Source organism: Bactrocera dorsalis, chromosome 3 (genome assembly GCF_023373825.1).
Source record: "Bactrocera dorsalis isolate Fly_Bdor chromosome 3, ASM2337382v1, whole genome shotgun sequence".
NCBI lineage: Eukaryota > Metazoa > Arthropoda > Insecta > Diptera > Tephritidae > Bactrocera > Bactrocera dorsalis.
Window position 1 is genome coordinate 60,471,473 of NC_064305.1, and position 15,021 is coordinate 60,486,493.

The 15,021-nt window shown below is 31.4% G+C and overlaps 1 protein-coding gene across 9 annotated transcripts in view; it reads right to left on the reverse strand.

Moving 5' to 3' along the window:
- Window positions 1–15,021, reverse strand: part of LOC105221940 (transient receptor potential cation channel trpm) — a 293,914-nt gene that overhangs the window by 142,556 nt on the left and 136,337 nt on the right. For 2 of the 9 annotated variants that reach the window (XM_049451696.1, XM_049451692.1), the window contains exon 3: window positions 6,788–6,844. The exons of the other annotated variants lie outside the window; for them this stretch is intronic. In XM_049451696.1, the coding sequence (XP_049307653.1) occupies window positions 6,788–6,844 (57 nt within the window). The remainder of the gene's footprint in view (window positions 1–6,787; window positions 6,845–15,021) is intronic. 9 annotated transcript variants of the gene reach the window in all.

Below are 15,021 nucleotides of genomic sequence, written 5' to 3' on the forward strand. Positions count from 1 at the left end.
TGCAATACAAGTGAATTGAGTTGATTTATTTATAGACACTTCTATGTGTATGTATTGGTGTAAAAACTTTTGCACGCGGTATAATTCACGTAATTAAAAGGCTCTAGAGAGAAATAAAATTCAAATCGAGCAATTAATTAAAATCAATTAATTAAGGCCAATTAATTAGAGGTTAGGTGACGGATAATCAACTACTTATGGCTCGAGGCTGAATACGCACACTACGCTACAGACTACAAAGAACTAAAGCTTTAGATAAGAAAAAGGAAGTGCGCTTTTACAGAGACATGTACAGAAATAATGTAAATATTGATGCATGTATGTATTGGTACAAAAATTCCAAGTGCGCCGCCGAGAGCTAAAGAAGAACTATCTTACAGAGGAGCGGTAAAAGTTTTTCAATTCTTCGCAGATCCATGTTTTACGAGGTGGCAACCATCTCCTTGTGCAAAATTTTCCAATGGGTTCTTATCGGGATCTACTAAATTTTACTTCATTTTTTACTTACATATTTTTAGTCAGTATTTTTTGGCATTTCTTCATGGAAAGTCTTGCGATTGAATAACGTTTACAAATCGCTCAACTTTATTACGAAATTTCACATTCTGTAAAGAATGTGTTTCGAGCGTTTCGCTCAACTTATGGTCAACATAATCGGTCTACTACCTCAGATTTGAATTCCATAAAGCCAGATAGGTCTGATTATTGCCTTATATATAAGTAGCTTGTTCTTTAGAATGCGAGATCTTGACCCTAAAGAAGCAGTTAACCAGAGCTGCGTTTTCTTGATCTTTGCGGCCTTTCCGAGTGCAGGCTCAAGAATGCCGCCTTGAGGTACACCAGCATATATGGGTTTCAGATCTAACTAAACACTTCAACATCTGATTATGCAATGATATGAGGTATGACTTTAGCAGCAGTCAGTAACAGTTTTTTCTCTAACTAATATTAAAGGTCTGGTTGCCTGACCTTGCCAAATGTTAACGGCCATCAAAGAAAACTGCAGAAAAGTATCTATATAAAAATCCGTGGCATCAGTTGTAAAGTGTTCTACCAGGTGTGTATGAAACTTTCTGGAGCAAACTGTTGATCCGGGATGAGTTCTTTCTCCTCCAGCAGAGGTCTACGCAAAAACACTGTGAAATATTTTGGAAATAATTACCAGTAATCGGTGGATATGGATTGACCAGATGCTCCGGTTTATGAGGAACCAAATTATATAAGCAATCAAAGGAAAGAGAAGAGGAAGACTCTGTGCATATCATTACAGAGCTTGATGATCAAGTTTCTGTCATAATCTGATGATTTTTGTTTCCTAACGGCTTAATTTTCTCGTATAGATGGTGCTGTCTTTGAAGAATTGCTTCAAATAAAGTTATTGTTCTTGGTTATACTTCTACGGTGCTACAATTTTTACACTTGAAGAGACAATACATAAAATTTGGAGTAATGCTGCCGAATTGACAATACTTGGTTAGTTATATGTAACTTCGGATCCCTACTACATAGACTCGACTATAGACCCTACTACATCTAGAAGATATCAGAGTTTCCCCTAATATTTTGCTGCGCCGACCCATGACCTATTGTAGTTTTTAATTACTTTCTAATTGAGAAGAAAAAAATTATTAAACAGTGTTGCCACTTGTTCAACGAGTCTAAAGAACTATTATTAGGGTATATACATATGTATATATGGGTATCAAATTAAAGCGGATTAAGCGGCCTTACAGAAACAAAATATTTTAGTAGGGTTGCTAATTGTTTTAAAATTTAAATCAGTAATATTGGGGTTGCCAATTGTTTTAAAATTTGAAATCAGTAATATTGATCATACGAGTATAAGCGACGTGTTACAATATGGTGTTTGAAACAATATCTTCATAAAGTTTACATTTCAATTTTTTTATGAACGTTGCCACCTATTCAAAAATGTAATTTAATACAATCGATCAAATAAACAAAGTAGAACAAAATGGGTGTCAAACCAAGGAGTTGGAGAAGCACTCACAGTTAAACAATTTTTGAGCAAAGTTGCCACGGTTTAAAAAAAATTTAAATCAATAATATTGATAATGTAAAAAAATGATTAGAATGTGGTTAACAAAATAATTAGCTTAACTAAAAAATTTAGGATCATTTAGGTGGAAGAAATTTGTTGCCAGTGCTACCAACTGTTTAAAAAAAAATAATCAATAGTTCTGATAAAGGTGATTTCCACAAATCCGTATTGTAATTGGTATCAAAACGGTAATATAATTTATTTATCAGTTGCGTTTTTTATGAATGTTGCCACCCAGTAAAAATTGCAAATTAGTAACAGTGATCTATCAAACAACCTAAGGCAATATGGCTATCAAACCATAGCTTATTAAGAGCACTTATTTATTATTATATTTTATGGCGGAGTTGCCACCTGCTTAAAACTTTATAATGTAAAAAATTATTAGAATGTGGCTAAAAGAAGATGCCTAACTAAAAATTTTAGGATCACTTACAGTAAATAAAATTTTTACCAGTGTTGCCAACTGTTTGAAAAAAAATAACTTCAATAGTTTTGTAAATATAGACGACTTGTAGCAAAATTGCTTTCAAAACGAGAATATAATTAGTTTTGCAATTACTTTTATAATTTTTTTTATGAATGTTGCCACCTGGTAAAAACTGTAACTTAATAATAGTGATCATACAGATAAATTAGGTTAATAAGACGTTTTATAGCGTTTTAGGAGCACTAATTTATTATATTATTTTTGGGCGGAGTTGCCACCTGTTTCAAATTTGTCTATGAATAAACTCTTTGATGTAAAATAATTATTATAAAGAATTCTTATAATGTTTACAGTTGAGACTAAATTTAATAAAACAAATCATTTAATTTGATTTAATAAACGAAGTGGAGTGGTAAAAACTAAGGTGTTTTAACAGCATTTACAAGTAATAAAATGTGGAGCAGTGTTGCCAACTGTTTACAAATATAATCTAATAAAATTGTTATTATAAACGATTTATTAAAATATGGGTATCCAGACTACAAGTATATGTACATACAAAAGTGATTATAAGAAATTTAATTTCAAGGAAAGTTGCCACCTATTTAAAAAATAAATAGTTCAACAATCCCATTGATTTGGACTAATTAATGTAATATGGGCATCAAACACATTTTCTTTCGAAAAGTGTATACTTGCAATTTAATTTGGAGGAAGGTTGCCACTTTGTTAAAAAAATTAGTTCAATAAACCTGTTAAATTGGACTAGTTTGTGCAATATGGATATCAAACTAAAGAAATTTCGGATGATTTAAAACTATTTTTATTTTTACGTAGAGATGCCACATGTAAAAAAAAATAAAATTAAGTAAAATATTAATTTAACATTGCAATGTTCTTATTAAAGTAAACACATTTAAAATTTTTTTGATGAAAAAAATATTTTCATACAAAATTTTTTACATTTTTTACCCTTCACTTCCTCAACAACTTATTTTAACCAACAAAAAATTAAATCGGCTATATTTCAGTTAGTGAAAGCCAAAGTAATTATATTTTTATTAAAACGCATAAATTATGCAGCCATATGAATCATGTTTATTTTGATTGCAAAATCGCTCATACATATAAGTCAGATTTTCAACGAATGGTCTGTTTTGATTTACGGCTGGCAGATCGAAAGAAAAGGTCAACAGTGACTAACAGAAGAAGCACTTCTGACACGCCCAAACACTTTACTTTACTATCTGTGGCATTTGTGCGTACACAAATCAAATTCTCAAAGAATTTTCTCATCATTTGTGTTGTTGTATTTTTAATTTTTCGCGTTTGTTGTTGTTTTAGTGTTGTTATTTTAATTTCTTTTTTAGTTTTTGCATTTAAACGTTAAGCACTTCATAACAAGGAAACACTAAAAAACACCAATCAAATAGCTATAACAAATCAAAATTGTTGTTGTTGTTGTTCAATTATTGGGTAAGGAGAACATGTAAACAAACATTTAACATTAAACAAACAAACGTAGGCACATAATGAGCGCACACACAGCCACACACACAAAAGCAGCTATATATAAATGCGTATATGTTTTTGTATGGGTGTGTGAGTGTGTGCACATATTTACTAAAAAACGCCATACATATATACAAACATAAGCAGAATCGGCGTGAACTTAATCGAAGTGCGCATAAAAAACTAGCAAAAATATAAGTTTCCAATAAATTTATTGCACGAAACAATAATTACAAAAACATATGTACAAAATTATATATAATTAACAAATAAACAAATGTTATGTAAACAAAACGAAATGAAACAATTAGCAAACTAATTTTTGGCGATTACAAATTGAGCTTTAGTGAAAGTAAATATTAAAGGGAAAATTATAATTAAACAAAAAAACAAAAATAATAATTAAAAAAAATAATAATTAAAAAATAGTAATTAACAAATATAAATATTAAAATAAATAAATTAAAAAAAACATAAAATATTACGTAAATACAATAAAGACTATCCTTTAATTTTTCTTTTAACTACTGGAAATTTTTGTTTTGAAACAAAAAAAAAATTGAAGCAAAAATTATTAAAAAATATTTTAAACAATAAACTTTTCTTTTAAATTTTTATTAAAAATTTAAAATGTTTGAGTTCGTAAAAAATTATACAAATTCTTTTTTAACCAAAACTATTATACTAAAATTTTATTTCTAATTCAGAAGTTCTCAATATCTTTACAAAGATTTTAAAAACTTTGATTTTTGAAAATTTTTTTTAATAAAATAAATTAGAAACACTAAATAAAACTTATTCAAACATTTTGTTTACCAAAATAAGTAAAAAATTAAATAAAGCACATTTTTAAATTTTTTTTCCAAAGTTTTGAAAAAATTTATTTTTGAAAAAATTTTGAAATTTTCATCAAGAAACTAAAAATCTTTAAAGTTAAAATTTTTATTTTTTTTTTGTTTTCAAATTGTTTCGAAATTTTTTATTTCTGAATATTTTTAAAATATTTCCAATTTTTGTGTTTCTGAAAAGCTTTACAAATTCTTTAAAACAAACAAAAAAAATTACAAAATAAATTATTTTGTTTTTTTTTATATTAATATTGAAGTAATTTTGAAATAAATTAGAAAATAAAAAAAATATAAAAAAAACAACAAATTTTAACATACATAGGCTCCTTTATATATTTCTGGACTAGGCAACACTAAGTGTTGCCAGGTGCAATCTGACATTTCCATTGGAAAGTTTGACATTTTTTAGCATAACATCACTCAGAACGTTTTGTCATTTAATCGTGAATTGTTTTATTTACAAGAAATTAAAAAATTCATCTCGGCCAAAAAATGGAATCAACTCGTGAACATTTTCGTGCGATCATTTTTCACAACTTTCAACGTGGATTATCACGACAAGAGTGCATCGATGAGCTAAAATCTTTGTATGGCTATGAAGCACCATCCTATAGCACTGTGAAAAACTGTTACAACGAATTCAATCGTGGCCGACGCTCGCTCAAAGACGAATTCCGTGAAGGTCGTCCAAAAACAGCCGTTGTGCCAGAAAACATCGATGCCGTACGTGAACTGATAATGCAAGACCGTCATGTAACATACCTTCAGATAGAGGCATGCCTATGCATTTCTCCCACCAGCATACATTCGATATTGCATGAACACCTGGCCGTAAAAAAGGTTTGTTCTCGTTGGATCCCGCACAATTTGACAATCGCTCAAAAAAGGCTCGTGTGGATTGGTGTAAAGAAATGCTGAAAAAATACGATCGCGGTGCTTCAAAAGACGTTTATAAGATCGTCACAGGTGACGAATCATGGATCTATGCGTATGAGCCCGAAACAAAACAGTAATCGACCGTGTGGGTCTTCCAAGACGAGCCAAATCCAACGAAAAAAAAAAACAAAAAAACCATTTTCGTTGATGAATTTCCTATAATATTCCTATTGTCATTATTAGGCCAGAAATATATAAAGCAGCCCTCGTAAAATTAAAAATATTAGGTCTACAACTTTGCTTCTAAGCACTGGTCAATTAAATCGTTTTGTATCGATCTTGGACATTTGAGGGAATAAGGGAAACACTTTTGGACCGCTTTTATACAATAAAGCCATAAATTTACAAAAAAACGGCGGAAACAAAGTTGTAGACCTGATAAGAAAATAAAAATGTAGTTTTCGAATGATTTCAAAGATTTGATTTTTGAAAAAAAAAAATGAAATTTTTATATAAAATAAATAAACAAAAAAACAACAAAAAAAAATATTAAACTAAAATAAAATCTCAAAAAAAATGTTATTTTTGATAAGGCTTTAAAATCATTGTGTTTTAAGATTGATTTGATTTTTTTTTTTTTTGAAATTTAAAAAATAATTAATTTCAATAAAATAAATAAAAATTATTTATAAAATTAATTAATATTAAAAATAATATTTTTAAATTTTTATTTCTAAAAGTTTGAAAATTTTTGGCTTTTGGAAAACTTTTGAAAATGTTTTCTATAAAAACAAGTTAAACGCTATTCAGAAAAATAAAAATTGCTTAAAACAAATAAAAATTATTCAACTAAAAATTAAAAATTAAGATCTTAAATTTTTCAAAAACGTTTTCAAACTGTTGTGTTTTTGAAAAAATTTTAATTTTTACCTTGCATTCAAATAAATCAAATAAAAGCTAAATCAAACTAAAATCCCATAAAAACTAATTACATTATTTGCAAAAACTAAGCATAATTTAAAACTAAAAAAGTGAATTAATTTAATTTCATTAGCTTACCCTGGGCACGGTTATGTTTATCAGCCCCCAACAGATTTTTTTCAGGCCCCATGGTATCTTTTGGTTTTTGTATTTGTATTTTACAGACATTTAAGTTTTTGTTGTTGTGTTTAGGATAAATCACAATTTTTGTGTGGTTTTTTGGTAACAATTTCATTGGGTTCGCAATTGCGTGGTGTTTGTTGAACAATTTAATTTACCGTTATTTATTGAGTGCATTTTTTGTAATTTTCTCAATTGAATTTCGGGTGCAATGCAAATAAGGAACAACAAAAAAATTGCAATCGAAAATTTCAAATGTTCACATTTCATATTGTTGTTGTTGCATTGATTGCGTTGATGACGGTGATGTTGGTGGCGAGCATGTTGTTGATGATGATGATGATTGATTGATTGACAAATATGCAGTTTTATATTTTTTATTTTTGAAAAATTTCAAATGACATACAGGGTGTGTTTGCACAAATTTTGGTGTTTTACAAATTTCGTATTTAAATTTTTCGATTTTTTTTTGGTGATTTTTTTGCGTTTTGTTGGAAAAGAAATGAAATGAGAAAAATAAAAAAGTTAATTTTCGAAATACAAGTGCCGTTTTACAGTTACAGAATTTTTAAATTCAAAATTTTTTTATTTTTGAGAAAAATAGCGGAAAAATATTGAAATGAAATGCGTGGAAAGGAAATGTGTACGCAAATAACGGAAGAGTTACCAAAAACCAATGGAAAGTAGTGAGGAAAGGACAGGGCAAATATATATCAGTTGAATATATATGTATGTAAATAAAGTACGAAAAGAGGTTAGCGCATAATTTTAGAGGACAGCACATGGTTTGGTGTGCGTGTACATATGTTTCGTTGTGTTGGTGTGCGTTTTCAAACAGTAGTAGTAGTAGTAGTAGGAAGTTCGAAAAAGTCGTAGAAATGAAAGATAGCGCAAATTGTTGGAAAGAGAGTTTTGAAAAGAGAAGTAAATAAAGAACAAAAGTTAGTATTAAAATATCACGGATAAAAGAATGCTTAACTTTTATAAAATAGTAGTAGTTAAAGTCACAATTTTTTGTAAGCGAGTGGCAAAAGAACACGCGCTAAGTTGAGCAAATGCACGAACTCGGCTATTTTCGCTGAATACACTTTTAGTTATACCGCAACTGAAACGGCAGCAGCATTACTTAAAAAAATTTGAAAACATTTTAAGCGAGTTGCGCACTCTTTTGGCGCTCGCTTACTAAAAATATGAGACTTATAACTACTACATATAAATCTAATTAAGGGTAATTAGAGGAGCGTGACTACTGGGGATAAAATTTTTGCTTGACAGGGGCACTTTGCACTTACTTTCTAATATCAAAGGGCAGTGTTTAGCCAGCTATGTAAATACTATTTGTATGTATGTATATGCTGTTAACAACTTAACAACCGTTACGTGAGTACTTTTTTCGTGTAGTTATAGAAAAATTGTGTAAAAATTTCAAAACTATGTGCAAACTGCTTGCTGTTGTTGTTGTGGCTTGCATATTTACCATACTACTTGGCGTATTCTGTTCTGTTTTTGTGCTGTTGTGCGTGTTTGTCTAACACCAGACCGCTTTTATTGATACCGCAATGTGTGTAAGCTACTTACTACCGTTAAGTGGTTAGTAAAAATGCATGGAAAATACGCAAAGCTTTCAATATTTTCAAATATGTCGGTAAATACAATGAATTTCTGATTTGATGGTTGCTAGTATACTAGAAATATGACCTCAAGCTTAATTGCGTAAATATTTTAACAATTCAATAAAATTATTGTACAATATTTATTGCATATAGACAATGATTTTCAATGTGATTGCATAACCAAAGCCAAAATGCAGACCAGATTACTATATGTATATCGTCACCTAAAATGCAAAACAACGCAACATCAAAAAATAATCGAAAATCGCTGTCAAATATAATAACCAATATATAACCAAAAATCAAATTTTGATATTTCAATAAGAGTGTATTATAATCATTTTTCCTTCACCTGTTAACTTATGGAAAGTTATGTTACGTTATTTAGCTTTTTAGGTAATGATATACAGTGCCGGTCAATATAATAGCACCAGTTGCAATTATCTGATTCAAGTGATGTAAAAATTTCAGCTATTTGTTATGTTATTTTTTTGAGTGTAAAAAACAGTTACATTATTTATGCTCTCTCCGAGTGTGTGCATTTGTTGTCAAATTTCGTAACGGTTAATGAGTTATAAAAGATCTTTTGTCAACACTTCTCATTTCGTGCAGTCAATAAAATAGCACCAGTAGACTCTTTTTTGTTTGTTTTGCAAAAATTTGTGGAAAAAAGTGAAAACGGAAGGTAATAAACATCTTTTTATATATTTTCTATTAAATCGTGTAATAATTTACAAAAAATTGTATAGTTATGGGTCGCGGAAAGCATTGTTCGTCGGAAAAACGTGAACTAATAAAAAAATTTGTGTCCGAGGGTAAATCGTATTCCCAGATAAGGGATATGCTGGGCTGTTCCAATAAAATGATAATAAATGCTGTAAGATATGAACAAAAAGTTGAATCCCGTGGTAGAAAGCGAGTTTTGTCACCCTTAATGGTAAAACGTTTAGTAAGGACGACTAAAGCAAATCCTTTTATGACAGCTACGGAGCTCAAAAAAACATTGGATGTGCCGGCGAGCGTGGAAACTATTCGCCGCAGACTTCGAGACAACAGCCTGAATGCCTGTAGTCCTCGAAAAGTGCCACTGCTTTCCTCTAAGCATATTGCTAAACGAATATCTTTTGCTAAAGCACATCTAAATTGGCCAAAGGAAAAGTGGAGAAATGTGCTATGGACTGACGAATCCAAAATTGTTCTTTTTGGTGGAAAGGGTTCCAGATGTTTTGTCCGTAGGCCACCTAACAGCGAATACAAGCCCCAATTCACATCAAAAACAATCAAACATGGAGGTCATAGTATCATGGTATGGGGTTGCTTCTCATATCAAGGTGTGGGTCCCATATATTGGATCAAAACCATTATGGATTCATCGGTTTATGTAAAAATCCTTTATGAAATTATGCTGCCGTATGCTTCCTACGAAATGCCGCTGGTGTGGGTCTTCCAGCAAGACAATGACCCCAAACACACCAGCAAAATGGCAAAAAAATGGTTCAACGATAACTCCATCAATGTAATGGAGTGGCCTGCACAGTCCCCGGATTTGAACCCTATCGAAAATCTGTGGACCGACATAAAGAAGGGTGTATCTACAATAAAACCAACAACAGTTGAAGGGCTCTGGCAGGCTGTGCAGAAAATTTGGAGCTCTATAAAAGTTGAAAGATGCCAGCATTTAGTGGATTCCATGGGAAAGCGTTGTGCCGCTGTAATAGCAAACAAAGGGCACGCGACAAAGTACTGAAAATATTATTATTAATTTATCTAAAAGATATCTGACAAAAATTTTTGATTTATTTTAAGAAATACCATTAGTTTTGTTAAAAATGAATTGAAGTGCTATTATTTTGACTGTGTAGTTTTTAAGGTGTTTGTTTAAATTCATTAACATATTATAAACTGTTAAAAAAAACCAAATAATTTTTTTATGATAATGAACTATTAGCATCAAAGAATTTATTATTTTGTTATGAGTTGAATTGGCCCAAGAGTTAAAGAGATATAAACGGAGTTAGTATAAATTTATGCGTGGTGCTATTATATTGACCGCAGCTGTACATACATACATATGCTACGGCTATTTCTGTGAAAATTTTCGAAAACAACTTAACTCGATTTAGCATTTTTATACTAACAAGTTGTAAGAGGAATTTTTGTAAAATAATTTTAAAAGTTTTTTCAGTCAAAAACCATAACTTACGTAAGTTTTTTTGAAAAATTGGTTTTTTGAAAAGTTTTTTTTTTAATTTAAATTTTTAAATTATATGCAATTAAGTGAAAATCTGCTAAACCTAAATTAAGTCGTTTTTTCAACATACACAGTCATATATGTATAAATATTCAGATTTAATATTTTTTACAATAAACTGGTATTTTACTTTTTCAAGCATTACAAATTTCGGCACACTTAGCTGTGGTATATAGATATTTATTTACAATTTTTATACCACAATTATTTTTACATGATATACATATTTACATATAAAAAATATTTTGAGATTTTAAAATAACTACAATAATTTAAAAATTTACATATATGTATATGAAATGTTTCAGAATTTTTTTTATTTTTTTAATTTTTTTTTTCTATATTTATATAAATGCCTTCAATGGATCAAACATTTGTATGCAGGTGAAACGAACAAGCCCCCAACATAAATATATATTGTATTATCACCCGCAAATTGTGATTAAATTCCACGAATAAATGATATTTCAAAAATATTTTGCCAAGTTGGTAGGGCTGTACTTAATTACTATACCAAATATAAGGGTGACTATCAACTAGTTTGTTTACAGCAGCTGCTTAAGTCGGTATACCTCAATAATGCGTTGCGATTTTTACAATGGATAAAAGCATCGAACAAAGAATTAATCTAAAATTTTGTATTTCTAACCAAATTTCGTGTGCGGGATAGTTGCGAATAATGTGAAAGACTTACGGTGTTTCAGTTTTATCAAAAACACCGAGTGGAACAATGCCTTCAAAGACGGTCGAGAGATCGTTGACATGACATGACTCGTTCTGGACGACCGTCGACATCTTGAATGCGTTCTTGCTCGACTCATACCGATACAGCCGAATTTTTTTCAAAAAAATTAACGCAAACATGTCTCTTTGGACATGCTCGGTCGTACGAATTCCACAGAGACAAGGTTTTATGAGTTTGATATGAGAAGAAGTCAACAATCATCGGAATAGAGAGGAAAAATAAGCCGAAACCAAAAAACATGTCAAAGCCCCTTAAAAATCAAGGATGCTCTTTTTTCGATATTCGTGGTTTGGTGCATCATAAATTTATTCCAAAGGGCAGACGGTCAATAAAGAGTTCCCTTTGGCCGTATTGAGGCAATTGCGTAAGACCACCTGTGGACAGCCGGAATTGTGGAAGAACAATTCAAGGATTTTACACGATGATAATGCACGATTGTGACCGAAATTAAAGCCGAAAACGCAATGAATACCATCGATCAATCACCGTATCCACTAGATTTGATTCCGTGTGATTTTTTCTTTTTCATCAAACTGATAATAAACTAAATTCGCAGAAGGATCTGAAGACCATCTCAAAAGGAGAAAAAGTATTTCAACGACTGGAAAAATCGTTGAATCTTAACAAAAATACTTAAAATTATTTACAAAACACTATGAAGTATTTACAAAGTCCTACGAAGGGTTTACAAAAAAGTGTTTAAGAAGTACTACGAGGAACCACGAAGTGTTCTGACTATATTATTTAAAAAACACTGATAAAAATTCGTAGTTCGCTTTAAATCGCAGATGATTTCACAAAAATCAAAGGTCGATAAAATTGTTTGTTAAAAAACGCCAAATAAAAGTGGAGCTGCGAGTCAAGCGAAGGCCCTTTTAGTGAATTGTGTCTAATATTAAACTCGAACTAAAACAAACCATATATTACGGATAAAACAACCAACTTTCTCTAAGAAAAACCTTTCGAAAATAACAAAAGTTAGCATGCACAGCATTTATAAATTAGGGAACTATCAAAGTAGTCAACAGTGCAATTCGTTTTGCAGCGTAGGGTTTGTGTCTCCATGACATCAATAGGAATGTAATATTTGAAGAGTGTTAGAGTATTTTTTAATTTGGCAAGAGTGTTTTGTGAGTAACGATAGACTCGATGCGTGGGTTCTTAACCGTACTTGAAGCACACATAGGTACATATAGTAGGTGGCTTTAAAGGAGAACCAAACAATGGCGGATGCGCGGTGTACCTAAGATAACCTTTAATAAATCGTAAAGTCGTAAACGTACGTTACGAGGGATTACCGTTATTAAAGGCAATATGACATAGTACTACTTAATACTTGAAAGTCTGATGTTACAAAACTCTTTTCCAAATAAGAGTAATCCTGGATCCGCCTTTGGTATCGAAATACTTCCACAAGAAGTATGAAAATGTAAGTAGAAAATGTTATTTTGAAGATGACAAAATAATGGAAGAGAAAGCTTGTGGTTTTTAATTATGTCTCAATATTATTTTTCGGCCCAAAGATTAAATGTAATAGATGAACCAAAAAATTATACCTTCTCACCATCAATTCGGATCAATCTTAACACCGAAGCCTAAATTACCGGCATTGGTTGATAAAATCAGTGAAAGGCTTGGTACAATAACTTAACCTAATCAGTTAGATGACAGAAATCACGGGAATTCAGCTTGGAAAGTTTTAACACCGCTCTTTGATACTGTCAAAATTGTCTAGGAATAGTTCAAAAGAGCTAAAAATATCGACAAACCTCTTTGTGCCTATTACAAGTGTGTTTTAATGACTAATATTGTGCTCTGCCAAATCTTCAGGTTCATAAAAATCAAGAATAATGATTTTTGCTGAGAGCAAGTAGTTTAATGGGCCAACAGTATCAACGGCGTATCTTTCTTAATTACATCCATCTTTAAAGCTTTTAATTAACATTTTGTAGCAAAGCAAAGCAGTCAACTTTATTAAGGAGGTGAATTGATTCTTTGTGGTTTATTAGGTCCAACAAGATTAAAAGTTATCCTTTAATCCAGAAAATTAGAGCATCAACTTTTCTAACCCACTAAAGTTATATTCACTTATCTCCTAATACACACTCTTCGCGAAAGCAAGTAACAATTAGGACATAACCACAAATTAGTGACAACATAAAGAAAACAAAAAGCGAATGGAGTTGTAAAAGTTTTGAAGAGCACTTCCGTTTGATGGACCATTGACTAACTCAACGCAAAATTTATGTAAGCGCTCACACGTCGAGCTACTAACTGGATTTATACACTCTTTCGCGCGCTTATTTACGAGCATATCACCATCCAATTAGATTAACCACTTAGCCACTAACCGGCGGGATGATGTAGTGATTTTTACGAGACCGAGCGGAATGAAAACAGTGAACAAAGCACAGCGAACAAATAAGCTAGCGGACGAGAGAGAGGATATGTGAGTGTGCAAGTGCGTTATGCAACGCAGCAAAAATGCAGTGAATCAGGCAGCACGTAGGAATTAAATTCTTCTCCTCTCTATTTCACACGATTTTTTTACCACATTTTCTCTGCAGCTGCGTGGGAACGCTAATCAAACAAAAACTTTACTGAAGTGAAAGCGTTCACTCACACACTTGCATATTCGAAAATGAGTTTCCAAGTGCCTTTCTGAATTTGCACTGAAGGTAGTTTAAACTGTAGTAGTTAACTTTTGTTTTGAATTTGTATAAGGGTTTGAGGTTTACAACAAAGATTTATTACCACTGACTTGAAGATAATAGATTTTGTCTTCTCATTCCCAATATAACACCTCAATTGTAAAGTGCCCGGCCTGACATATAGCTGGCGCTACTAGAATTAAATCTATATGACTTTCAATTAGGCCTAACCTTCAAAAGACGCGTGAATTACTTTGACATCAGACAACAGTCTGATCATTAATTTGTGAATTAGAACACTTTCAGTGAATCAACCCTTGTTATTATAAAAAAATTGATAAAGAGAAAATTCGTGTGTTAATAAAGCATTGCTTTTTGGGGGAAAAATACAGTGGAGGAAAAAACTTGGCTTGATAACGATTTTTCAGGAAGTCCAATTAGACTGCAAACCAGGTTCAAAGCGTGGAGAAACGCAACAATCGGCTGGCAAGGTTATGGGGTCTGAATTTTGAAATGAGCATGCGATAATTTTGAATGACTACCTAAAAGCAGATAAGACCATCAACAGTAAATATTACAAGCCTTATTGAGCCATTTGAAGAACGAAAGCCGACAAACGGGCGCCATTGAAAAAACGAAAGACATTTTTCACCAAGCCAATGCACTGTGTCACAAGTCAATGAAAAATATGCAAAAAATCCATGTACTGGAATTCGAATTGCTTCCGCATCCACCGTATTCTATAGATCTGGCCCCAGCGACTATTTCCTGCTCTCAGATCTCAATAGAATGCTCGCTGGGAAGAAATTTTCGTCGAATGAAGTTGGCAACATTGAAACTGAAACCTATTTTGAAGCAAAGGTCAAATGGTATCACAAAAATGAAATCGAAAAGTTGGAAGACCGTTATAATCAGTGTATCATCCCATGAAA